General features: G+C 34.2%; 2 protein-coding genes across 2 annotated transcripts; both read left to right on the plus strand.

Moving 5' to 3' along the window:
• The first annotated feature begins 680 nt into the window (after window positions 1-680).
• LOC111504492 (C-type lectin mosGCTL-7) lies at window positions 681-13,119 on the plus strand. The gene is made up of 4 exons (XM_023159056.2): window positions 681-838; window positions 1,075-1,148; window positions 1,906-2,014; window positions 9,671-13,119. Exons 1-4 carry the CDS (start codon window positions 769-771, stop codon window positions 9,925-9,927), a joined length of 510 nt encoding a protein of 169 aa, XP_023014824.1. The 5' UTR covers window positions 681-768; the 3' UTR covers window positions 9,928-13,119.
• A 2,484-nt stretch (window positions 13,120-15,603) lies between these two features.
• LOC141482583 (C-type lectin mosGCTL-1-like) lies at window positions 15,604-24,863 on the plus strand. Its single transcript, XM_074176074.1, has 4 exons — window positions 15,604-15,762; window positions 18,687-18,769; window positions 18,862-18,970; window positions 24,488-24,863. The coding sequence occupies exons 1-4, from the start codon at window positions 15,693-15,695 to the stop codon at window positions 24,742-24,744; spliced, it is 519 nt and encodes a 172-aa protein (XP_074032175.1). The 5' UTR covers window positions 15,604-15,692; the 3' UTR covers window positions 24,745-24,863.
• Window positions 24,864-25,366: the final 503 nt, after the last annotated feature.

The following is a 25,366-nucleotide window of genomic DNA, read 5'->3' on the forward strand; positions in this document are numbered from 1 at the left end:
TATTTTATTTGATTGTAATTTCAGTTTTTTTTTACTGAATATAATTGTTATTTTCTCAGGTAACCTTTTTATTTTTGATTTTTTACAGATTCTTTCAAGAATTTCAAATCAATTTATATCATACTAGACAATGGAAGTCCGAACTAATGAATTGCACTGTCATCCTTACTGGTAGACATCCGATGTTTCGCCGTAAGACACTCGCCGCATCGACTTGCCCTATTACTGAAGTTTTATCCCAACATCAAACCGTTATTTTAACACCTCGACACGTTTTTCAATCACCAAGTGATTTCTCTTGAAGATGACCACTTGGTGATCGAAACACGTGCCGTCCTTCTTTCACGTAAATTGAGATTATCTTAGGTATGCCTGACCTAAGCAAAAAACCTGTGTAGGTACATGATACATTGTAAAGTTATTTCCATAGAAAGAAAGGATATATTGCAAAACAAATTAATATATTGTCAATTTGTTCATTCTGATTGGCTTTACTTTTGATAAATTATACAGTAATTTCAAAAATACATTCAAATTAATCGAAGGTGTTTATTCAACTGAGTGATTTTCTATGATTCATACCTTTTCTCGGCAGCTTCTATTCAGTTATCTTCACTTTTCCTGTTGCGATCGATAAAAATGGCTCAGTTGTTTTCGGTGACTGATTGTTTATTTGCCCCAAATTCATTTTTCTTGAAAACACTTCAGATAAGAATGGATATATAAATAAAGGGAAATCATTTCTACTATCAGCATTGTAACACAAAAATGTTGGCTAAAATAATTCTTCTGGGTTGTTGTACATTCCTTGCGAATGGAGCACTGGTGAAAATTGAAGGTAAGCGTGTTGCAAAAACATGACATGACATGACGATTTTCTATATAATTGAAGGAGTTATGGGCCTTGAACCGCAGGTATGAGAACGATTGATATGATTTCTGAATATATATTTTTTTCGAGGAAGGAGAATGTGAAAAATATGATGAAAAATCCATCAAAAAAATTCTTCGTTCGAGCTCAATTATTGAAAACTGTCTTGTATCCGGATTTTTCACAACTTTTTTTTATTTCAGAATTCGGTGGGGAACCTGAACTGCCATTATATTATTTTGGAGAGAGTGCTTACTACTTTCAGACATTTTCCAAGGTGAGGATATTATAAAAAAGGCTTGTTATGTTTAATGAAAATCAAAATTCCATGGAGTGAACTAATAGAAAAATCCCAATTTGAAATGATCGTTCATTCAGATAAATGTTTGCAATTCTGTTTCTTCTATGATAGAGATAAATAATAGTGGCATAATGCTCTAATTACGTTGAACCTCCAAAGTTTTCAAAATGAGAGAAGTGAATCAGCAAAATTTTGTACTAATTTTAAATCTTCTTGAGAAGTTTTCCTATGATTGATACTCAAATGGTAAAAAAAAAACTTCTAAACAGAAAACATTCAAACTGGGAAGGCAGTGAAGTTTATACCTAAAATTACAATACTTTTACTTCCATGAATTGCAAGTAATGTGAATGAGAAGACATTGGTAGATTAGGATCTTCAGATGATGTGATGCTGCAGGTTTTTCCTGCAGCTGAAAAAGCAAATGCACCACTGGAATCAATCAAGTCGCCCGGAGCGCCAATTAATTTTTGTTGTTTCAATAATTTCATTATTTTTATTAGTAACTTCTGTACTACTTCCAATAAACTAAGGTATAATTTCATTTCAATACTCAATACAAATACTCATATTGAGAATGAATGGAGTTATATGAAATATGATAATTTTGCGGAAAACGGGTATTTTGAAAGATGAAAAATTTTCTTACTCTACGAACATATGAAAGTTATTTGGGTACTATCAATTCGTGTGACTATTCATTAACTTTTTATAACATAATACTGTCTTACAGGCAACACAAGAACAGGGTTTGCTTTTTTGTAAAAACCTAGACATGGGATTGGTGAGCATTGAAAGCAAACAAGAAAACGACTTTTTGTTCAATACCATTGGATCTCTGGGTGAGTAACTTAGTCCAGTTCACAAGAAAAGAAAACAGTGATAGAGTTATTACCTTTAGAGACGAAATCATATATTTCTTTGAGAATCCTAGTATTCATGGAGTGTAGGCTTCACGACCGGTATCTAACAAATTATCCCATGTTTCTTGGCTCATTACATTGAAAAATTTAAACAACGAGCTCTAGAGCAAATTATCTGAATGAACAATTCGTTGAAGCCAGTCTCAAATCACCTACACTGTAGGTTAACAAAATGACACCTATCAGATAACAACTACTCTCCTGGCTGATACCACGAACGGAATTGGATTATATACAACAGGTATCAGTGCAGAAATCACCACTCAACATAAAGTCGATGATTTCCGATAATTGAAAATCGAATTCCTTCAGAGTATCATTTCTCGAACTAGGCTGAAGCGAACAAACAACATGTTTATCATCACCCTATCTGCCTGTGAACGGTGTAGTCAATCGCATATCTGAAATTTGCACAATTCCTCTTATAAGGCAGTAACCTTCACAAATTGAGTGGGTCTGCAGCTGTGTTCCAATAAATGAAAATCGTATTCAAATTGATGTTTCAAATCTTGGGTTTCAATTTTTAAAGGGATTTGTTTCCAATTCACATATTGGCAACAGCGCCTAAATCAAGTTGAAATGATTTATACGTACCTAAATGTTCTCCTTTAGAAAAGGAAAATTATCTTTATGAATTAACAATTAAGGCAAAATATAAATTATAGTTCAATACCACCTCCACAAAACCACATAACAACAGTTGTTTTGTTATTTATTTATATATAGAGGAAGATAGGTTAGGTGCACAAAATATCATATATCACAGAATGTTTCGGAACTCGGAAAATGAGTTAACAGAAAAGCACGCCTCTGAAATATGTCATTTTTGTTTGTCTCATACAGGTAACAGATTCATTATCCTTTATTAGCTGTAACCGATGTTGCCAAATGGTGAAATAGAAACGAATCCCTCCAAATGTTGAATGCATTATTTCATTTCTCTTTTTTAAGTATTTGAATAATTTTTTAAAGAAAAAGGTTGAAATGATAAGTTTAAAATGCGTTGTTTTAGAGCTGTTTTATGAAAACTTCTTGAACTACATTCACCATTGATTGAAATAATTCCATGACTATCCAAATAACTGTTGTCATTACTTTCCCAGCCGAGGAACCGGTTTGCAGTCCACTGTTTGGACTGTATTTTTGTTTCGGTGTATCCAAGTTTCATCTACAGTAATCAATCGGCGCCGAAACTCGGATTTATTGCGCATAAGCTGCGCCAACAGAGCGTTGGAAAAGTTCATTCGTTCACGCGTTTTTTTAACATATTCATAACCTCTGCAATCTCTTTCACTTCAATTCGGCGGTCGTCTACCACCATTTGGTGAACTTTGGCGATGTTTTCGTGGGTATTTGTAGTTTTTGGACGTCCCGAACATCGACATAACCTTAATCTAGACTGCTAATCCCATATAACAAAACTTTATCCATTTACGAAATTTCAGTGAGCCTTCAGGGCATGCGCAATGAAGTTTCATGACGTTTCCAAATCACATGGACGTATCGCAGGAAAGAAGTATTTTTAAGGATATCAAGTGAAATAGTTGGTTTCCATACTTATGTTCATAGAGAAATGTGCGAAACAAAAATAAACATTTATATTATAATAGGTACTCTGTATGACTCTTCCTGATATCTGTTGGCCAGTAGTAATAATATTAATACCGAGCAAAGCTCGGTCACCCAGGTACTCATAAAATAAGTATGTTGTATGTTGTTTACGAATGATTAATTTTTGGGAAACAAAAGTTTTTGGCGTACTCTCCATCTTGATCCAAAAAAATGTGGGAATCTTCCAAAGAAAGGGGGGAAGCAATTAATTTTGAAAGAAGTAACTGTATACATAGATGTGTAGATCACGCAGAAAAGTAACTTTCAGACACAAACTGAAGAAAATGCCCTGAAACAGCTACTTTCATATAAACATTGAATTACACGAAAGAAAAAATTCTTTCAAAACAAATACTTCTATATGAAAACTAAATTATACAAAAACACTTTCCTCTACTCAGTTTGTATTCCAATATAGTAGTATTTGTTTCGAAAGATTTTTTTCTTTCGTGTAATTCAATGTTTAGGAGAGCTTTTTTTCCAGTTTGTGTCTGGAAGATACTTCTTTGCATGATCTACACATTCATCTTTAGTCAGGGAAGCTATAGATTACGCTGTAGACGACCCCTCCCGATATAGAAGGCCCCGACACTCGGGGAATGAGGCCCCTATGTCCTCCGTTAACAGATGAATAATATCTTCATCTATCTCACCCCAGCCAGGTAGGGGTATAACGCGAAGGGCGGTATGGATGTCTAAGGACTTTCATGCCACCATCAAACATCAGTCATGACCCGTTTGTCTTTCTGACAAACTTCAGTTAAAAGGGGAAGGAGGCCAGGCTTCAACCTGAATAAAATCAAGATGGATTACGTCTACACATTCATGTATAGAGTTACTTCATTTAAAATTGATTGCTTCCTTTCTGTTTTTGGAAGATTCCCACTTTTTTGTACCAAGATGGAGTAGTAGAAAGCCAAAAACTTTCTTTCCCAAAAACATATATTATTTTTTGCAAACTACAATCTAAGGAAGTTAGTCTAGTTCACATGTACTTTTTTTTGTAACATTTTTCAGCCCTGTCAAAAAATTACGACCAAGATGTCATTCGATTCGTATGTTTGCCTAGAAAGTTTAAGGAAAGGTCCGAAAACGCGCCGATAAAAATTACAAAAGTTATAAACAATTAAGTGAAAAAAAATGGGGCTTTAGTTTTTCCTTAATATCTCGGAAAATTTTCAAAACTTTGGAAATTTGAACAAAAGATTTGAAAAGATCAATGAATTTGCGTAAAAAAAGTTCCGTAAGTAAGTAAGTAAGAAAGTAAAAATAACTTACAGTATGTTTTTGATTTAGTAAATTCCCTGAAAACTTGAAATGTTTTTTTTTAATAAATAATGATCAATAATCAAATAAATAATAGGACTACAACTTTAGTAAAAGGCTTTAATTGTTAATAAATTTATAATGAACAAAAAAGACTTGAAGCATATTCATCATAACTGCAATAGTTTGAAAGTTATTATAATTATGAAAGCGAAGGAGCGAATGAAAAAGACAAGTATCAAAGTGTCACAATATTAAAAGTTTTATAAAAAAATAAAATGAATTAAAAAAAATACATATTTACTTTTATTATAGAACAAAGTATTGAAAAAAAAATTGTTTATAACATTTTTTTTAAATTAACAATTAAAAAAAGAATAAAAAAAAGGTTTTTCAAAACCTTAAAGAACAATAGAATTTATGATTTGAAAAAACAGTTCCTTAATTTTAATATTTAGTTGCAAAAAACGATTGTTAATTAACAAACGCATTTTTTAGCAACAAAGAAATTTTTTTGAGAAAGATTTTTTTTCTAGAATTTTTTTTTTTCAATTAACATAATCCAAAAAAAATTTTCGAATTGCTCATAAATGATGTATTTTTATAAAAAAATTTATTAACAATAGCTGTAAAAAAATTAAAAAAAATATTATTAATTGGTTTTCAGCCATGAGACATTGAAACAATAAAAAATTTGAAAAAAAAAATGTATGTATTTTTTAAAAAATTATGATTTTCAATTGTCAATAAAAAAATAGAAAATAACAATTTTTTTATTTTGGCGACGGTAATCTATTTTTTGCCTATTAAGGATAACTTCACCAAAGGAAAAAATGCCAGGGCTTCAGTTTAATAATTATAGGAATTTTTATATTAATTTTCAATTCAGAAAAAGTTATTAATGAACAAATTTATAATAAACGTTAAAATTGGGATAAAAATTTTTTGACTGCGGATTATTGTTTATTGATGTATCCCAACATCACATGAATTTTTTGATTCTTCAATATTTACATTCAATATGTTTAAATAATTTTTTTTGTTTTTATGTCAGAGTGACGAAAGGGGCGCGGAAGCCTGACTACCTGCTTTTGGCTCTATTTCCAGGGCTCTGTAAAAATTATAAATAATCGAGATACAGTTTCGGGAATCAGGACATTTTTTACTCAAATTCATTGATCTTTTCAAATCTTTTTTCAAATTTCCAAAATTTTGAAAATTTTCCGAGATATTAAGAAAAAACTTAGGCCGCATTTTATTTTTTTCCACTTAATTGTTTATAACTTCTGTAATTTTTATCGTCGCGTTTTCGGACCTTTCCTCAAACTTTCTAGGCAAAAATACGAATCGAATGACACCTTGGTCGTAATTTTTGGACAGGGCTGAAAAATGTCACCAAAAAGAGCTAAATCGAGTACATGTGAACCGGACTAAGTAAAATCATACAATTTTTACATGCTGATATTTATTCACGCAACCGTCAAATACTGGTGTACATAATATCAACTTACATAAATAAAATTAGATTGTGATGTAATATGTGTGATTCATGACTCGTTTACTTCATGGTAATTCATGATCACTCAAATGAAATGAATGAAAACACTTTTGTCATAATACCACTGGACTCTTTCAGTCTGCTCTCACATAAATTATCCGCGTTTAGGTCAATGATACACAGAGCTTTCGCAATCCCTTTACCGAAAAAGAATGTCCAAGATGGAATAAGAATAATTAAGAAAATTGCAGTGAACAAACAGGTACCAATTTCCTTAATAGAAAAGATAATATCAGTTAAAATTCACAAAACACTTATGAGTTAATTATACCCAAACTGTCGAGAACACAATATAGTCAATACAGTAGCATCAATTACTCAGGTAAATTTCCAGATAATATTCAAAATTATTTCTCTAAATACAAAATTTCAACAGCTTTCCCAAGTAAAAATAATTTAGGGAGAACCCTGTTTAATGCAAAACCCAAACGGGATAGAATGAAAAAGTCAGATATATATATAGAATTGAGTGTGGCGAATGCTCTGCAGTATATACAGGCTAAACCGGTGAAAATTTAGAAATAAGACTGCGTGAACATGTCTGTTTGGACAAAAAATCTGCAATGTACGAACATCTTCAAGAATCAAACCAAAAGATAAATTTAGATAACCTCAAAATCCTACATATATTTAATAAAGGGAGAAAAATGAATCTGTTGGAGGTCATGGAAATTACCAAATCAATTGAAAACCAGAAATACATACCCCTAAACGAGCAACTTGACTTATGTAGGTCTCCTCGCTTAAATTTATGAGTTTAACAACCCCTAGAATTTCAGGATGGTATTATAAGTTGGCATCATGTCTCTCAAATACCTGTCCTTGCAGCATACCTGAAAATTCTAAAAAATCGATGTTTCAAAATTCAGATTTCAGTTTTATACTTGATAATGGGATCAAACCCGAAACCGGTCGTATAAATAAAATTTTCCAGTGGTATTTAGACAAAAGTGTTTTCATTCATATTATTCAAGTGAAAATTGTGATGTAACATCGTTAGAAATGATACTACAATAAAATGTATTACCGTAATTGTATATTTAATTCATCAATTTTAATAAAAAACTCACCTAATTAACAATTGTGACTGTGTCCACTTTAAAGTTGGTGTTAAATGAGGTTTCAATGTTCTGAGCCTTCCACGTAGAGGTATAAAACTATCGGGAGGAAAGTGTTCAAAACATATTCTCCTTGACGAATGTGCAAGGGTATCTGATGGTCTTTTGTTGGCTTCTAACCATTCACTGTATCTATCTTCAGGAATCCTAGAATAATGCAATAAAATAACAGTCAAATATAATTTCATTTGTTCTATAGCCTTGCCAGAGCCTTGCATACACTAATTATTACCAAAATCTTTTTTTAGCATTAGGGGAGACTGGGGCAAAATGAGATAGCTAAGACAAAACTCGTTATACAAGGAAAATTAAACTCTTTAATAACATTCTTCAACGAAAGAGGTAACCATTATACATTTCTCTCTTATAATCAAACGTTGTAGCATGCAAAATCACAGAACTTTTTTTGGCAAATAATGAAAAAATAAACTCGGAAAATTTCCCGTTTTGCCCCATAACTGGGGTAAGATGGAAAACGCTATGGGGCAAAGCGAGTACGCTTTTTAATCGGGTAGACAGCGTTCACAAATGTGTGCCTCTTCATCTTCCTCATCTACTCCGGCACATGAATTATGCGCCCAACCGTGGCACACGCCGCAGATGACCCAACCTTCGGTTGAATCTGGGTATAAGTACCCACAATAGATGCAAGCACAGTCATCATCCTCTTCTTGGGATGAACTATCTTCCGATTCAGTTTCTTTTTTGCACCTTTTGGTTTGACGCTTTTTCTGCAGGTTTTCCTTGTCAGTTGTCTTTTTAATCTTCTTTGCAGTCTTTTTTCCAGGTTTCTTTATTTGTTTTTTACCTTTTTCAGTCACTTGATTATCAGTCTTGATTATAGTATCCCATTATGCCCCGATCATCTTGCCCCGATCCACACGTAGGTGAAAAAGATGACGCAATTCTAACCTCAAACTTTATCGGCGAAAAAATCTGGTTTGAATTTAATGTTTTGGACTACTATAATAAGCTCGGGATTGAAATAATACATTAACACAGGTACTTACATGACTATACATCAGTTTTCGAATCAAATATCGCGTAAAAACACTTGCAATATCACTTTTTTCTCTCTGCAACGCAAAAACGAGTTCTAACCTGTTCGCTCTGCTTGGACACACTAGCAGAGAGTGAAGTTCGTGCAAATGGCGCCGCTCCGAACACGATTACTATTCACGCACACAAACTTACTTCCCGTGCTGCCCCGAACTATCCTATAAATCATCTTTTCAATTCTAAGTACTATACTCATTTCTGTACTTATAGTATTATGCGGAATTTAAGTTTTCCCATTCTATGAATCCTTATTGGGTTAGTAAACATCTACAATTTTTTTTTTAGAAATAATGGTAACTATCAAACTAGTACTAGCTATGTGATTCCAAAGTTGTAACTACTGTGAATAATTCAAGGGGCTCTGACCTATAAATTGTGAAATAATTGTATTGGATATTAATGTTTTTAAAATTATAACTGACTTACTTATAGAATGTAACACCTTCTGGGTGATTCAACGAATAATTCCTACAAAACACCTCATTTTTTCACGAATAACTATCAAGCCGACGACGCCTATGAGCGAAATGGTCGAAGCCTTGTGTCAACGTCTGAAATGACAGTCTTTGAGCCTACTGCGCATTGCGCAGACACGTTTTCATAAATTCAATTTGGATGAATTTTTCGAGTATCTAGAATATTCCCATCAGCAGTCTAGTTATAGGTTATATCAGTGGTTCCGAATGTTGATGGTCTTACCAGCTCTTACGACCACGTTTAAATTCAGCTGCTCAAAATGATGATGCAGAGTCTCCATGCACAGAATCCAACTCATCTTCGATTCGTGTTGGCGTATTGCCTTCCAAAGACCAATATTTAATAACAGCTTGATTTTGATGTCCATTTTCCTAAAAACACTCACATAAACTCAATCAAACGACCGTTTTTTTTATCAATACTTGCAGTTTCTCTATATGAAGCGATTGTTTCTATTCCATTTCAACATGAAATTTTCATTTTCAGTTGATTATACGACAAGTGATTTTTGGACTTCTGGATTGAGAAGCGGAGATATTTGGTATTGGGAAACTACTGGAAAACCATTCTCTTTCACGCGTTGGTCGAAGAATGAACCTTCAGACAATGGAACTTGCCTTGAGGTGACTCAGGATTCTTCTGATATCTCTATGTCATGGAATCGTGCCGATTGCACCAAGAACAACTACATAATTTGCGAAGGTGACGGTAACCAAACTACAACAAAACCTGATTCTTCATAATTCAATTAGTGTTCCAACAGTTTATGTTATCCATACTGAATAATTTCTCAAAAGTACTAATATATCTCTCGAACTGAATCAAAATATGTTCTCTATCAAATCCTCGCTTACATAATTTAAGTTTTTGATGTAGAATGATAATTTTTTAATGATACTGTATTATGAAATTGATGAAATGGCAGTAAACAGAATGAAAAAATTGTGTTTCACTTATTTCAGCTATTTATTTAGTCTGGAATAGCTGATGCAACTCTGTACCTATGTAAAGCTTGAAGAAACAGTGAATTTGGTTCCATAATTTTTACAATCCATACGGTGACAACGGTGCCGTAAATTTGCTTAGCAACAAATTATCTGAAGGAACAATTCGTTCAGGTCAGTCTTCCGTTACCTACACAGTAGGTTTATGAATGTTACTGGAGTTTTTTCCAACACCAAACCGTTATTTCAGCACCTCGATCCCATCTTCATTCTTCCTGTCATCCACTTTTGTACGTTAGGAACATAGCTCTGTGGTTGGTCCAGACTATCCACTAGTCTGCTTGATGCCCTCGACAGAAGAAAAGTTGATCTGCAAGCTTATGCAGATGACCTTGTCATCCTGGCGAAGTCCACATCGGGTATGTAGCTTGTAATATCCTCCAAAGCGCGTTGGACGCGCCTGAGGGAGCAGATGTCTGTCAACCCCAGCAAAACTGCGTTAATCCCCTTCACCGAGAGAAAGAAATTGGACGATCTAACGCCACTTTCCTCAATATTGTGGTCATTCCATTTGAAACGGAGGTGAAATATCTTGGCATAGTCCTTGATAAAAAACACACCTGGAACGCTCACTTGGAAAAAGTTTTACACAAAGCCAGACTGTCTCTATAGACATCTCGAAGGATTTGTGGTAAAACTTGGGGTTGAGGTCCCAAACAAATCCATTGGATCTATGTGATGATTGTCAGACCATTTGTGCACATTGCCAATTGCACAAATCAATTCAATGCAGACGGTTGGTTGACATTGGAAGTCACAGCATTCTGAAAATGACCTCTGACCTTATGCCTCCAACTGTCAACTACGAACTGCCTTATAAATTTCTAATCCCGAGTAGAGAGGACTGGATCCTGAGGGAGAAGGAAATATTAAGAACAGATAGTTGTTGGTTCACAGATGGATCAAAAACACCTTCCGGTTCTGGTGCAGGTGTTTTCAGTCGCAGATCCAGGACAGATTTATCTACCTGCCTAGGAACTTATGCGACTGTATTTCAAGCTGAAATTTACGCTATTGAATTGTGTGCGGAGAGATTGGATGAATCCAACCTCACTCACAAGTCAATAAAAATAGTCTCGGACAGTCAAGCGGCGTTGGAAGCTCTTGGCTCCCACCGAGCAACGTCTAAATTGGTAGCAAACTGCCAAAAAAAACTCTCCTCGATAGAAAGACTAAACAGATTGTCTCTGGTCTGGATTCCTGGCCATACTGGCCTGGAAGGCAATGAAGCTGCTGATTCTCTTGCAAAAGAGGGTGCTGCAAGCGGCTTCATTGGACCAGAACCTGTCATTGGCATCGCTTTGGGCTTTGTCAAACAAACACTTAACACCTGGATGGCAAGAAGAGTTATGGACTTCTGGCAGAATCTTACTGAATTGGCTCACTTCAAGGCGTTCATTCACCCTTCGAAGCTTAATTCCTAACAGTTGTTGGACTACAGTAGGGGAACTACGATGTCTAACAGGCCTTCTCACAGGTCACTGTCATTTAAATCATCACATGCAGAGACTTGGACTGTCGGAAGACAGTGTGTGTCGCCTCTGTCTGGAAAATGATGAAACTGCAGAGCATATACTTTGTGCCTTCCCTGCTGGGGACCAAATCACGTTCTCTGAGTTCGGCAGATCCGTACTCTCATCATCTGATCTGAAAGACCATTCACCATACAAACTAATCATCTTCGTTAAGAAGCTGGGTTTATTTGGAGGTGTGAGCGACAATAAACCCTTGTGGGTTGCGGTAGAGGGTCGAATAGACCCACTCACTTCAAACCTACCTATGTGACCTATACCTATGTGAATCTTAAACAAACAGCGAATTTGGGTCCATAATTTTTACAATCCATACGGTGACAAAAAAATAGAAAATGTTGTCGTAAATTTGCTCAGCAGCAAATTATCTAAAGGAACAATTCGTTCATGTCAGTCTTCCGTTACCTACACAGTAGGTTTATGAATATTACTGGAGTTCTTGCCAACACCAAACCGTTATTTCAGCACTTCGACACGTGTTTCTGATCACAAGTGATAATCTTCATTCATCTTCATTCTTCCTGTCATCCACTTTTATACGTTAGGAACGTAGCTTGCCACTGACTCCTTGTATTCATCTGATCCAGTTTTATCTTGGTGAGTAGATACTGACTCAATTTCTTCAATTTGGGCTACTTTCATTGCAAGTTCCAAATCTAAGATTTCTTGTTGTTTTTTCAAAACCTCTTGCTGATTTTTAATTTCCAGTTGTTTCTTTTTTATCTGAATTTCGATTTCACATTGCTTTTGACGTCTTGATGACGCAGTACTTCTTGTGATGACTTTCTTGCTTTCATGAGATTTACCATGTACAAAATAATTTTTCTTGCTGTCTGCATTCATTGATTTTCGGGTAGATTTGTCAACGTCATTTGGATCTACCACCGATCTATCAGAAAAAATTTGCACATGCACCTCGTCTGGTCTGTTCAACTTCTTATCGGCTTTAGCATTATTTTCTGCGTCTTTTTGGTTTCTTTTTTCGGCGAGTCGTTTACTTGTTCTCAATTCATACATAATTCTGCCTTTGTATTACCAAATTGATGTTCTTTATAGGCAACAAAGGACCATATGTTTTGACTTTACCTGTAAATTAGGTATTATTGGAAATATCCAGTCTCGAAGAACCAAATTAAAATCTAAAATTTTTGTCTGTCAAACTCTCATCTATTTCTTTTCAACCACGTCACAGCTAACTTATAAAAATCATCAAAGATTTAAAAAACATAAAATATAATTATACTGAATGTAACAATTTTAAACTAAATAAACGAAATAAACTCCAACAACAGTGTTCGTGTTTTATTAATATTTCAATTTTTATTTGTTTGGTTGTTGTTGTATGTTATTTCTTTGTAATTTCAGTCTTTGTTCAATAAAACTGTTAATTTTCGGGTAATTTTTTTTATTTTTTTCATCTCCTGAAAACGCTTCGAGAAGAGTATTGCATTTCCGGTGCTTGGTAGAACTGATTGGTTTGGATTCATAATTACAGTATTACCAGTTAAATTGGAATTAAAAGATTTCAAACCAAGTTATGTCAATTTATTTGTAACATAACTAGTTTTGAAGTCTTTTAATTTTTATTTATTTATTTTTCCATTTTTTGTTAATAATATTTTTAATTTTTTCAACTTTTATCAATATTTAAATTTTTATTTGTTTGGTTGTTGTTGTATGTTATTTCTTTGTAATTTCAGTCTTTGTTTATTAAAACTGTTATTTTCGGTTAATCTTTTTGATTTTTTCAGGGTTATCAAATCAATTTATATTATATTAGAAGTCCGAACTGATGAAATACACCACGAAACATTGTCAACCACCTTCAAACAGATCTGAACGTCGTCTTCACTTAGTTTACTCAGTGATATAGTTGGTGTATTCAATGGTGTATTCTTATCAAAGGCGATATTATCAATTGAGGTGGTACAAACACTGCTAAACTAATCTGTAAATGCATTTAGAATACTTGAAAGGTTTTTACATTCTATGTTATGCAGATGATGCAGCTCTGATCTTCACAGGAGAAACTTGGGAGGAAGTAAAAGAAACTACTGAGACTGACTTGCAAAAATACACGACTGGCTAAACTTAAACAAACTCACCCTGAATATTGAAAAAAACAAAATTTCTCACATTTACGCCAACAGTCACTACCCAACCAAAAAATATTCTGATACAATTACACATCACAAACTGTCATAAGATCGATTGCACATGTTCCATAGTAAAAAAAGTGGAAAAAATCAAATATTTAGGAGTAGTCTTAGATCAATGCACGCGCTGGTCAGATCACATCACAAAAGTTAATAACCATTTTAAGAGTCTTGATGCATAGTTTTTATATCTTGAGAGACGTACTTACCAGAAGAAATCTCCTTTTACTTTACAATTCCCTAGCTGAATCTGTAATGACCTACTGTATTACAGCATGGGGTGGGGCCTTCAATACTACACTTGATTCTCTACAAAAAACACAAAATATTCTTCTAAGAATTATTCTGAAAAAAAACGCTATTCCACTGACATGCTATACCAAGAATCACAGGTCTTGAATATAAAACTGTTATTTACTCACCAGTGTTTAAAAAGAATGTACATCAGACACGAAACATCTAACCAGAGAAAAACTGGAATAACCAGATCCACTAGTAATTTGAATCTCAGTATACAATTTTTCAGAAAATCTTTAACGCAAAGATCTTTCTTTTTCTTCGGCCCTAAATTCTTCAACTGCATTCCGATTGAATTAAAATGTATTCGAAAACTAGAACAATTCAAAAAAGAAACAAAGAAACATATTCTACAATTTTCAAACAAATTTTATAATATAATGAATAATAATTTAAGATGAACCTTACCTAACTATCTGTTCTCCTCTGTAACTGACCCTGCTTGAAACGGTTTGGAATCCTCACCATTTGCAACTTATATTATATAATTATTTGTTATTTTTTTAAAAAAGAAAAAAATTCATTGAATCTATCATGTTAATTTTTCTACTAAATATTTTCTCTACTCACTGCTTAGTTATAATCATAAAATGTACACTTTTTTAGAAAGTCTATAGATCTAGTACATGGCAGAACAGATAAACATATCTAGGCCAAGTTACTGGATCTGAGACTTTTGAAAAACACAATATGTTACATGTAAATATATAAACTGTACTTCAATATATCAATATATCAAATCAAATATCAAATATCAAATCAAATGTCATCCACATAATTATCAACATGCAGCTAATGTAATAGACGTAAAATTATTATTTTATGCAGAAATTGAGTCCTGTGGTTCTTCATTTTCGATTGTCAAGATTTTTGCCAACGTAACATTATTGTTGAATTTCATGTCGTTGTACTAAGTTCTTTCTATTGTGCAGAAGCTCCGTAACATAACATACATTCTCTGTTATGAATAAAATCGAGGGATATTACAGCTATATATGATGACTGTTATACTTACTTGTTTTTGAGTTCTTGTTTCGATCAGTTTTCTAGTTGATCTGATAACTTCCAAGGTTTTGCACCAAGGCCCCTTTGGTAAGGTCAATCAATGAATTAAGCTTTCATCGAATATATATATATAGCCGAATATGTATAGTGGAGACGAGATACATAATTTGAAAGATGGTAAAAGTTAGTTACACCAATGAACTCGGCATTTTCCATAACAGATTATTTTCAGAAACTTATGACAAAATTGCATGTGCTAGTATATCTATCAGTGATGAAACGTATATTCAACTTTTCCCTACTGTGAGTTTTCCAAAAGTTGTTTGTGCACGTATGAAATTTGTGATAAGATGCTTTTTTTCAGATACTTTTGTATGCAACCATTATCCAAGTGAGTACCTATTTCGATTGGTACTTTATTCGTGATTTTCTTGATCATTTGGCATTGAGAGGCACTTATCTCAATATATAAATAGTGCAGGAAAGTGTAGTTTGTTGCAGTCGTGCTACAAACATGTTGGCAAAAATTAGTTTCTTAGTGTGCTGTGCATTCTTAGCCAATGGAGCCTGGGTGACAAAAGGAGGTAAGTTTCATTATCGAGTTTTGATCCGTGTTTCTGCGTTATTATTCCCGCTGGGATTGATCTCACATCAGTTCAACCGACCTTATATCACTATATAGTGATGTTTGTTACAAGTTCGAAAGTAGGCTGTCCTTACACGATATGCTTCCTTTCAGTCATCACTATATCTAAGTAGGGAGTGGATCCAGTAAGTTCTGTCGACTTCCGAACACTCAACAAAAATCACCAGTAGAAGACAAATGAGATTTTGTGGAAATATGAGATCAACTCCAGTGGGGATGATAATACAGAACACGAATCAAAACCCAAAAATCAGTTCAGCATTTTGGTCAGAATTCGAAGGGACGATTTCTATACATTTGGATGTTATTTAGTTTCCATTTTCGTAAAAAAATCAATAACTCGAGAGAAATTATAGTTACGTACATAATACCTTTCATTAAATCATATTATTTTTTCTTGACCTATTCAAAAATATAAAACAATACAGGGTGCTCCATTTTGAAAAACTCAACTTCGATATGTCACACTTTTTGAGCCACCCTGAAGACTACCAAAAAATTTTATTTTGCAGCTTTAATCAATATGGTTTGGTTCCATACTTCCCATCAATTCTTGAAAATAAGCAATCAAAACATTTTCCGAAGATGTCGAATTATTATTTGTATTTCTTCAGCCCTAAACCGTTGATATAGTTTTTCACATTTTGGTGTGAAATATTTTGTACTGCTTTCTCCGATATGTGTGAAGGAGTTGATGATCACTGGTATTACATATTTTGATACTGTAATTATCGAAGTTTAGCTATTTTCTATGAAAATTTAATTCCCTACTGATTTTCACAAATAAAACAATTAGTAAGGAATCTAGGATAAACTTCAAATGCACAGCATGCTTGATTGGAAAATTATGAGTTTCTTTTGATTACAAATCTGTATCGTTTTGAAAAATATGAATCATAAATTGATCTCAATATGAAACAGATTATAGGCATATAAGTGTATTATTATAGTACGGGTGTAGGAACAGGTGATATGTAATGATGAAGTCACTAATATCTTTTTCATTGTTGGAAAAAACCTACGCGAACAAAATAATAGTTCCTGAAAAGCACGTTGAAAATGAAAATATTCAAGGAAATTCGATGTATCTTTATCCAACAAAAACTAGTGAAGTAAAAAAAGTTATCATGAGTTTGAAACAAAAGCAATCGCCTGGTCACGATAATTTACGAGCAGAAACTTTGAGACATACAATATCCGATGCGATAAAAAGTGCCTTCACTTATTTGTTTAACTGCTGTTTTGATAGAGTTCACTTCCAATAGCGCTCAAGGTTGGACTCGTGAATCCACTATTTGAAAATGGAGATAAATTACAGATGGAAAACTATAGACCAATTTCTCTCTCAACATTGCGATAATTTTGGAAAAAATTATCAAAATCAGAATGTCTAGATTTTGTAACAGATTTAACTGAATTTCCATTCATCAATATGGCTTTAGAGATGGAAAATCAATGGATGGTGCAATTCGTCAACTCACAACCTATGTCTACAATTTATTAAATCCAAGCAAGCTACCGCTTTGTTTATTTGTTGATCTCTCTAAAGCTTTTGGTACTGTGTACCACATCAAATTACTGGAAAAATTGAAAAACTATGGCATGAGAGGTGATATTTACAAAATTTTGAAGAGGTATTTAACAGATCGTGACCAAAGAATTCGCATTGGTGAGACTTTGAGTGAACCAATGACTGTTACATATGGAGTACCATGAAGAACAGTACTGGGCCCTCTCTTGTTATCTCTATATATTATTAATTTACTGAATATAAAAACTAAAAGCAAAATTCTGAATTTCGCAGACGAGACCGCTATTTTTTATGGATCTAAGTCATGGAAATCTTTGAAGTCAAAAGTCAAAGATGATTTTAAGATAATCGAGAAATGGTTCGGATATAATACTCTGATATTCAATTTAGAAAAAACAAAATATTTACTATTCGCTTCATACTCGAATGTACTTTCTGATATGGGACCTATGATGATCGAACAAAATGCCCAGATTCCCGACGCTGAATCAACTGAATATTTAGGCATCGTCACTGATCGACATCTGGAATGGTACCTACAAATTGAACATGTAGTGAAGAAGTTGAAAGGAATGCTTTTTAGATTAAAATATATGAAAGATTTCCTGGATATGAAACATCTCAAAATACTCGCCTTTGTTCAAACACAGCTCAACTACAACATCATAGGTTAGTGGGTTGTGAATGCCAATCACTTGGAAAAGTTGAACACAATTCACAGATGGATTTTGAAAATCATATTGGACAAACCAATAACATTTCGAAATAAACAGCGCCATAACGAATCGGGGTTATTTGATGCCAGGTAACTTTTTTGTTCAGCTTTGATCCCCAATATAAAAAAAATAAAATACCTTCCAAATTCGTGGCACATCAACGTAATACTAGAAGTAAAGATGATTTGCTGCGATAAAACAATAGGACAGGCACCATTATTTGGCACCAAGACTATATTTTTCACTTCCTGTCGAAATAAAGAACTTAAATAATATCAATCTCTTCGAAGAAAAACTAAACAATGGCTGTTAAATTGACAAAGAGAAGAAGTACATGATTTTGTCAACCAGAATAATGAATGTTGAACTTCTTTAGGGAAATAATTTAAGTTTTGCAAATCAAATTTAAAATCAAAATCACAAATTTCATCTCATAGATATCTCTCTTCAGAAACATTCTATATTTAGATTTTTAATTTTTGATGGAGTGTAACGAGCATTGTTCATTTACTTTTACCATCCTCTATACTTACTGATTGTTTTATTGATTTTCGGTGAATAAACATTATTTTCATTATTATTATTACTATTATTATTATATTATTATCATTTCAGGATCAGCCAACTACCAGGATCCTCCCTCGCTCCCTTTATATTATTTTGGAAGGAGTTCCTACTATTTCCAGTCGTTTTCCACGGTAACTAAAATGTTATTCACGAGACATTTTTTGGCACTAACATCATTATTTTCTGAATCGATATAAACGTTGACTTGTTAATTTTTTTATAGGCGACTCAAGAACAAGGTGTCTTATTCTGTAAAAATCTAAACATGGGACTGGTGAGCATTGAAAGCAAACAGGAGAATGATTTTCTTTTTGAAACTGTTGGATCCCTTGGTGAGTGAATTCAACGCATAATGATAATAATACATCTGCAATTTTCGAAAAAATTACTTGCCATCGGTATTTTTATTGATATTTCATCTTGTAATACGATGTAAGATGAAATTTTGAATGAAATAAAATTCATTCTGGATTCTGTTAGATAAAATTGTAATACCTACTAGTGAAATTATACAAGTTCTTATAAAATAAAAAAGAAGTGATTGGAATTGTAAAAGAAATTTAAAATATAATTATGATTTCTGAGCATATTATTCGATAAAGAATCAAATGACTTGGCATCAAAAAAATATATGAAAAAGAGGAAAACAAACCACTGCTGTGCATTGAATACTATTATTCGTGATATTTTGTTGATTATGCAATACGAATTTCCATCTGCAATGATAATAATGATAGCTTCATTATCTTACAGTTAACAATTAAAAGGACAATAAACAGAAGATACAAAAAAAAGTAAACAAATTATCATCTATCTTTGATAGATGATAATTTGTTAGGTTAGGTTAAGTTAGGTTAGGTTAGGTTAGGTTAGGTTAGGTTAGGTTAGAATATATCAGAATATATCAAGATGGATATAGATGCCATAGAAATTTTGATACTCAACATTGTAATATTGAGCATTATATTTGTTTTTGCTCTGAGAAGTCTGAAAGTGAATTGAGACCTTAAGAAAAAAGTTGAAAGTGAAAATTAATTCATCTTAAAATTGTATGTCAGTTCACCTCACCATTCCCTAATTTGTATAAAAATATCAGCGATGCACAATTTCTGCGATGGTCTGAAGTCCATATAATCCATCATTACTAATAGGTACTCCTATCAGGATTCTATTTCAAACATTAGAAATTTAGAAAAATTTTTATGTACTCTTTCATCATTCGGCTTATGAGTCTCATAGAACTGACTCCAAACAATCTTCACGTATACAAGTTTCGAACATACTGTAACGATTCTGAAGACGCCTTTACCGGTTGAATCGATACGCCAACCGACTCATCAAACGAACACATACCCTCACCTCGAAAGAATGCAGTCTGGAACAGCCGGTAAATTTCTAGATGAGTACCGAACCGTCTGCAGCAGGGGTGGCCAACTTGATTAGACATAAGATTTACTGTTTACTGATAAAACCCTGTGCGATCAACCTATTACATACTTCTTGAAATCTTAAATGAAACAGCATAGTGTTTAGTACACAATCATAAAATATTTTTATTGGACAGTCTTAGGAGTCTCTTTCGTATCACATATGAGATGGTTTCCTTAAATTTCCTCAATACTTTGGAATGGAAGTCTGAGTTGATGATGTTTAATCAACATTTATAGGTCCTATCTATATATTAGTATGAGCATTGCGTCGCAGTATCTTCCACTAGTTTAGCATAATCTGGTTTGTAGTTGGAAATTGCCAACCTTAAAGAATCCAATGTATGAGCGTCTGTCAAGCGAGAACGGTGTTTACTTTTTGTTTGTTTCAAGTAGGAAAATGCTGACTCACATAAATATGTTGAACCAAAACACGAATGAAGTTGTTTAACACATTTCTTCAAATTTGGATATTTTTCATTGGAGACCAATGCCCAGAAATCTTGACCTGGGAATGATCTTGCTTTTAAAAATATGTCGCAGCGTAGAGTAATAATTTCGTTTTGTAACATAATGTGCTCCATTTGAATTATATCTGCGAATTTTGTAGCCAATTCATAGATATCACTATGATCAATGGAATCATTAAACGGATAACTGATGAATTGAACCAATTTCTCAATTTTTTTGAAATCACTAAAGCGAATTTCGAAGTTTGCTATCACTGCCCTAATTTCTGTCGTGTACTTCTCAGAAATGAAATTGTAGGTAGGATGTTTTCCATATGGCCCTTGATGTTTACAAACTGTTCAAATTTTGTCTTCTCTATGTCAACTATCATAGACGCTGTTTGACTTTGAAATGCTGCAATAGAACTCATCATTTCTGTTAATGTTTTATTCTTGCCTTGTAGATTCAAATTTAATGTACTCAGTTTTCTAATAAAATCGGCCAAGAAAGCTAAATCACATTGCCAGTCTAAATCACGTTACGCAGTCTGGTCTATTTATTTATATTTTTTGCCTTTCCACGATCGACTGGACTAATGGTCGCGATCGACCGGTCGATCGCGATCGACCGGTTGGCCACCCCTGGTCTACAGAATCCTCGGAAGGACCTTTGCCGATATAAGCCCGTCTTCCTGACCTAAGAGGGCAGTTCAGAAAGTGAATCGAGCGGTTGTACAAGAAATTCGAGTAGTGGAAATAAAGCTTTAGTTGCTAAGTGTTGTAATAAATAAATTAGTTTGTTATTATTGAAAAATTGTTGGAAATGAATTTGTTTCAGACAGTTGATTCATTAATTTGCAACAATACATAGATATAATACAAGAGTCTGATAGCTTCAATACTGTGAAAGTTTCTTTAACGAATAAACCATAAAAACTCCGAAATTCAGAAACGTCGTAGATGTCCTTTTTTCGAGCATAACAGTTGGGCTGAAAAGTTCAATGAAGTTGCCCTCAAAAACCATTATAGCGGTCATATCATTTTTCGATACCATTTTTCCATTTTTTTTTAATACGAATAGTCTTTAGCCTCAAAATAGGCATCAGTTTTGACGATTACTCCTTCATCGGCGCTTATTTATTTCCAGCGAGCATTCTATTAGGGTCTCAGAACATAAAAAAGTCGCCTGAGGGCAGATCTGGACAATGCGGTGGATGTGGAAAAAATTCGAAGCACAATTCATGCAACTTTGTCACCGTTTCCATTGATTTGTGACACTTTCTTTTTCATATTCATTCAGTAATTTCAGTAATTTATTCATTCAATGGCATACTTGTACATACAATATTTGAAATATGGGGCCGTTTTTCCGCGATTATATCCTTCAAACGCTCCGATAACGCTGGTATGTAATAATCGTTGTTGATGCTTTGCTTGAGCTTTTCTGCTCATTACCATATGATGTCGTTGAGCAAAATTCGGCCAGTTTTTGTCAACGAATTGCTCCAAAAATCAGGAGATTTTAGCCTTGAAGATGAGCCCTGTATTGTTTGACTTACAGTAATCCAGGACAAGAATTTGAGGACCCTGGATGGCGAAAGAACTGGTCGTCGATTCACAAGCGGTTTTTATGGTTTTTAAGCGTATTGGAAAGATCAAAAAGCTCAAATAGCTCAAAAACTAGATGAATCAGAATTTGAACCATCGACAAAAATTGTCTTGTTTCGAGGTCTGTTCTTCTTTGCTTTTGCGCAACCAAAACAACCTTTTTTAGATATGTTCATCACGTATGATGGATCCTTGATGACAACCGAGACAATCAGGACCGTGGTTGGACACCGATGAGCCACCCAGGCTCTTTGCAAAAATGAAAACTCACTAAAAAAGACTATGATTACTGCATGGCAGTTAGCGGCTGGTGTGGTTCACTATAATTTCCTGCAACCGGACCGAAACATTACAGCAAAGTCCTATTGTGAGGAAATCGAAGAAATGTATTAAAAATTGCGTCAGCAGCAGCAGCCGACACTGGTGAACAACGGTGCGGACGTGTGTTGCCAGATCCTGCTCCCTGGCAACACACGTCCGCACGTGTCACAAATCACCATTCAAAAATTAAACGAATTGGGCGTCGAAATGCTGCCTCACCCATCATAATCCCCAAGAATTCTCGCCAACCAACTACCATCTTTTCAAGCGCTTCGAAAACTTCCTCACCGGTAGAACCTTTGCCAATCAGAACCAGGCAAAAACGGTCGTCGCCGACTTCGTCAAATCCCAAGGACACAATATTCATGCTGTCGGAATCAATTGACTCGTGTTACGATGACAAAAGTGCACTGATTCATATCGAATATACTGAATAAGTAGTCAATGAGATATAACAATTAGAAGTAGACTCATAAAAACGGACAGAACTTTTGAAACAACCTACCTTAGGGCGGAAATGATATTCCAAACATTGACTACGAATAAGAAAATATCTTCATTCGGATTTGTTTGAACTTTTCAGGGGTTACTGATACAATTTCATTAGCACTGGAAGTTTATCAGTTTTAGTTTACCATTTGAGGAATTCAAATGATTGTAATTCATCCAATGTATTTTTCAATTGGGCAAATATTTCATATGGAATCAAGTTACTTGAACTACTGTTGTTTTCATTGATATCGAATTGGAATATTGGAAACTCTCAATTCAACTATGTATCCATACTTCCAAAACTGAGAGTTACCAATTATATTGATCATAATCGTAATCAAAATAAGTCTTGAAACTGTATCGAGGAGAGATACAGGCACCGGTGTTCTCCAAGAAGATACATGTCTCCGAACCGGATATAATAATGTCAGGACACACAATTCCGCTTTCTGCTTCGATAAGTTTGTTGGGGGGTTAAAATAGACACCAATATGTCGTGGCACAATCATGTCGCTGGAATTGCAAAGGTTGTTTCTCAAAAACTATTCCAAATCAGAGAACTGTACATACCTCAGCAACTTTTGGTGCTTTGTAAAGCTCAGATCGTACCTTTCTTGGAGTATTGTTCTCATGTATGGAGCTCCGCCTCTAAGCATAATCTGAAGCTGCTGGATTCCTTCCAGTAAAGAGCCATAAGCCTCATTGGAGAGACGAACATCACTTGCAACCTTGGTAGTCTGGAACATCGAAGAAAGGTTGGAGATTTGTCACTCTTCTATAGATACTTTCAACGGGAGGTGTTCAAGTGACTTGGCACATTTGATTCCACCAAAAGCAGTACATATCAGAAATACGCGACGGACTGTCAATGCTCATCGATTTTAGGTTCAACTCAGTAGACTTTGAACTTCACTGTTTAAGAACTCTTTCATTTGGAGAACTTTCTTTAAGTGGAATGAACTTTCCAAGAACGTTTTTCCAAATGAATTTAATCTCCAGCGATGCAAATCCAACGTGAGTCGCTACTTTCGCACACGCACCGCTTTTTGAGCTCCTTAACGATTTTCCTGTAGTGATTTTGTTTTGTCTACGAGAGAAATACAAACATTAAAGGAAATAAATGTTTCGAAACGGCACTATCTTTCCGGCTGATATCACGCTGGACATCACCACGCAAAACTCAACCGATTGGCCGGTTCCGAGGTATTACCACTCATCAGTGCAGGAAAGATCCAACCCAAACTTCCTTCAATAGGAAGTCGAGCCCCGTTGAAGTCAATCGAGTCCCCCGAGAGGTATTACCTCAAACCAGTCTAGTTGATCGATTTCAGAATAGTCGCCCTGCTGAGAGAAACAGCTTGCATAATTGTCTGTCGTATATGCCTAGCGTGATAGTATTAGCCAGGAAAGTAGTTTTTCCGACAATCATTTACTAGACCTTCTATGTCGTTACTTGGAAAAGATGAATGCTTCGAGATTCCATTTCTTTATTTATTTATTTCATTCTATTCGATCATAATCATTTTCAAACTATTTTGGTTTGTGATTTCAGTTGATTATGAAATTAGCACTTTTTGGACTTCTGGCCTGAAAAATGGAGCTACCTGGTATTGGGTGACCACTGGAAAAGCTTTCACATACACAAACTGGGCAGGCGACACACCCTCTAATGACACTGGAAATTCTCTTGCTGTTATTCAAGACTCCACCAAAATGACTATGGAATGGAGTGAAACCAATAGCAGTGAAGCCTATTTTGTTATCTGTGAAGGAGAAGGTGCTGGAAATTCTACATTTTCAGCCAATTAACCGAAATTATTTTTCATTGCTAATTTTGTAGCTTGATTTTAATTTGTAGTTGTTGTAAAATGTAACCCGAACAGTCAATGTTTATATATTCAAACGCAATATATAGTTTCTGATGATTGTTTGATTTTTTCACTCACAATTTTTCCTATTGGGGAGAGTGGGGTCGATTGTAACAATTTTGACAACGTACGATTTTGCTCGCAAATTATATTTTGATCAAACGAAGCTCTACTGATAAAATAAGCATTCTTTATTGAGGTTAAAATATGTATTCAACTGAAATCGAACACTTTTTGAATTTAACACGTCTATTATGTATTTGTGTAAAATGTTACAATTGTACCCATAAGGGGGTCAGAAAATGTCAATAAAAAATACAAAAAAAAACATATATTCAGGTAAAACAGTGGGTTAAATGTATGTAAAGAAGTTACTAAACTTGGTGATATTTAGATAACGATACAACTAAACTAACAACTAATCTTTAAAATTTGAACAATAAAAATACAAATCGTCTACATTATCTGCACACTCTTCATGACACCATGATTTACAATCTATGCATTTAATCCAAACTTCTCCGTTATTGTCATGACTGTATAGTTTCAGACAGTAGAGACAA

This window comes from Leptinotarsa decemlineata, unplaced genomic scaffold (assembly GCF_025532065.1).
Source record: "Leptinotarsa decemlineata unplaced genomic scaffold, Ldec_3_MD MMD2_tig00001393_RagTag_RagTag, whole genome shotgun sequence".
NCBI classification, from domain to species: Eukaryota; Metazoa; Arthropoda; class Insecta; order Coleoptera; family Chrysomelidae; genus Leptinotarsa; species Leptinotarsa decemlineata.

Excerpts from the sequence above, each read along its gene's own strand:
- LOC141482583 (XM_074176074.1), top strand. The coding sequence starts at position 15,693 with ATGTTGGCAAAAATTAGTTTCTTAGTGTGCTGTGCATTCTTAGCCAAT. Across the intron at positions 15,763-18,686 it reads AGCCTGGGTGACAAAAGGAG|GATCAGCCAACTACCAGGAT; the intron begins GTAAGTTTCATT and ends TTATCATTTCAG. Across the intron at positions 18,770-18,861 it reads ATTTCCAGTCGTTTTCCACG|GCGACTCAAGAACAAGGTGT; the intron begins GTAACTAAAATG and ends ATTTTTTTATAG.
- LOC111504492 (XM_023159056.2), top strand. The coding sequence starts at position 769 with ATGTTGGCTAAAATAATTCTTCTGGGTTGTTGTACATTCCTTGCGAAT. Across the intron at positions 839-1,074 it reads AGCACTGGTGAAAATTGAAG|AATTCGGTGGGGAACCTGAA; the intron begins GTAAGCGTGTTG and ends TTTTTATTTCAG. Across the intron at positions 2,015-9,670 it reads CAATACCATTGGATCTCTGG|TTGATTATACGACAAGTGAT; the intron begins GTGAGTAACTTA and ends TTTCATTTTCAG.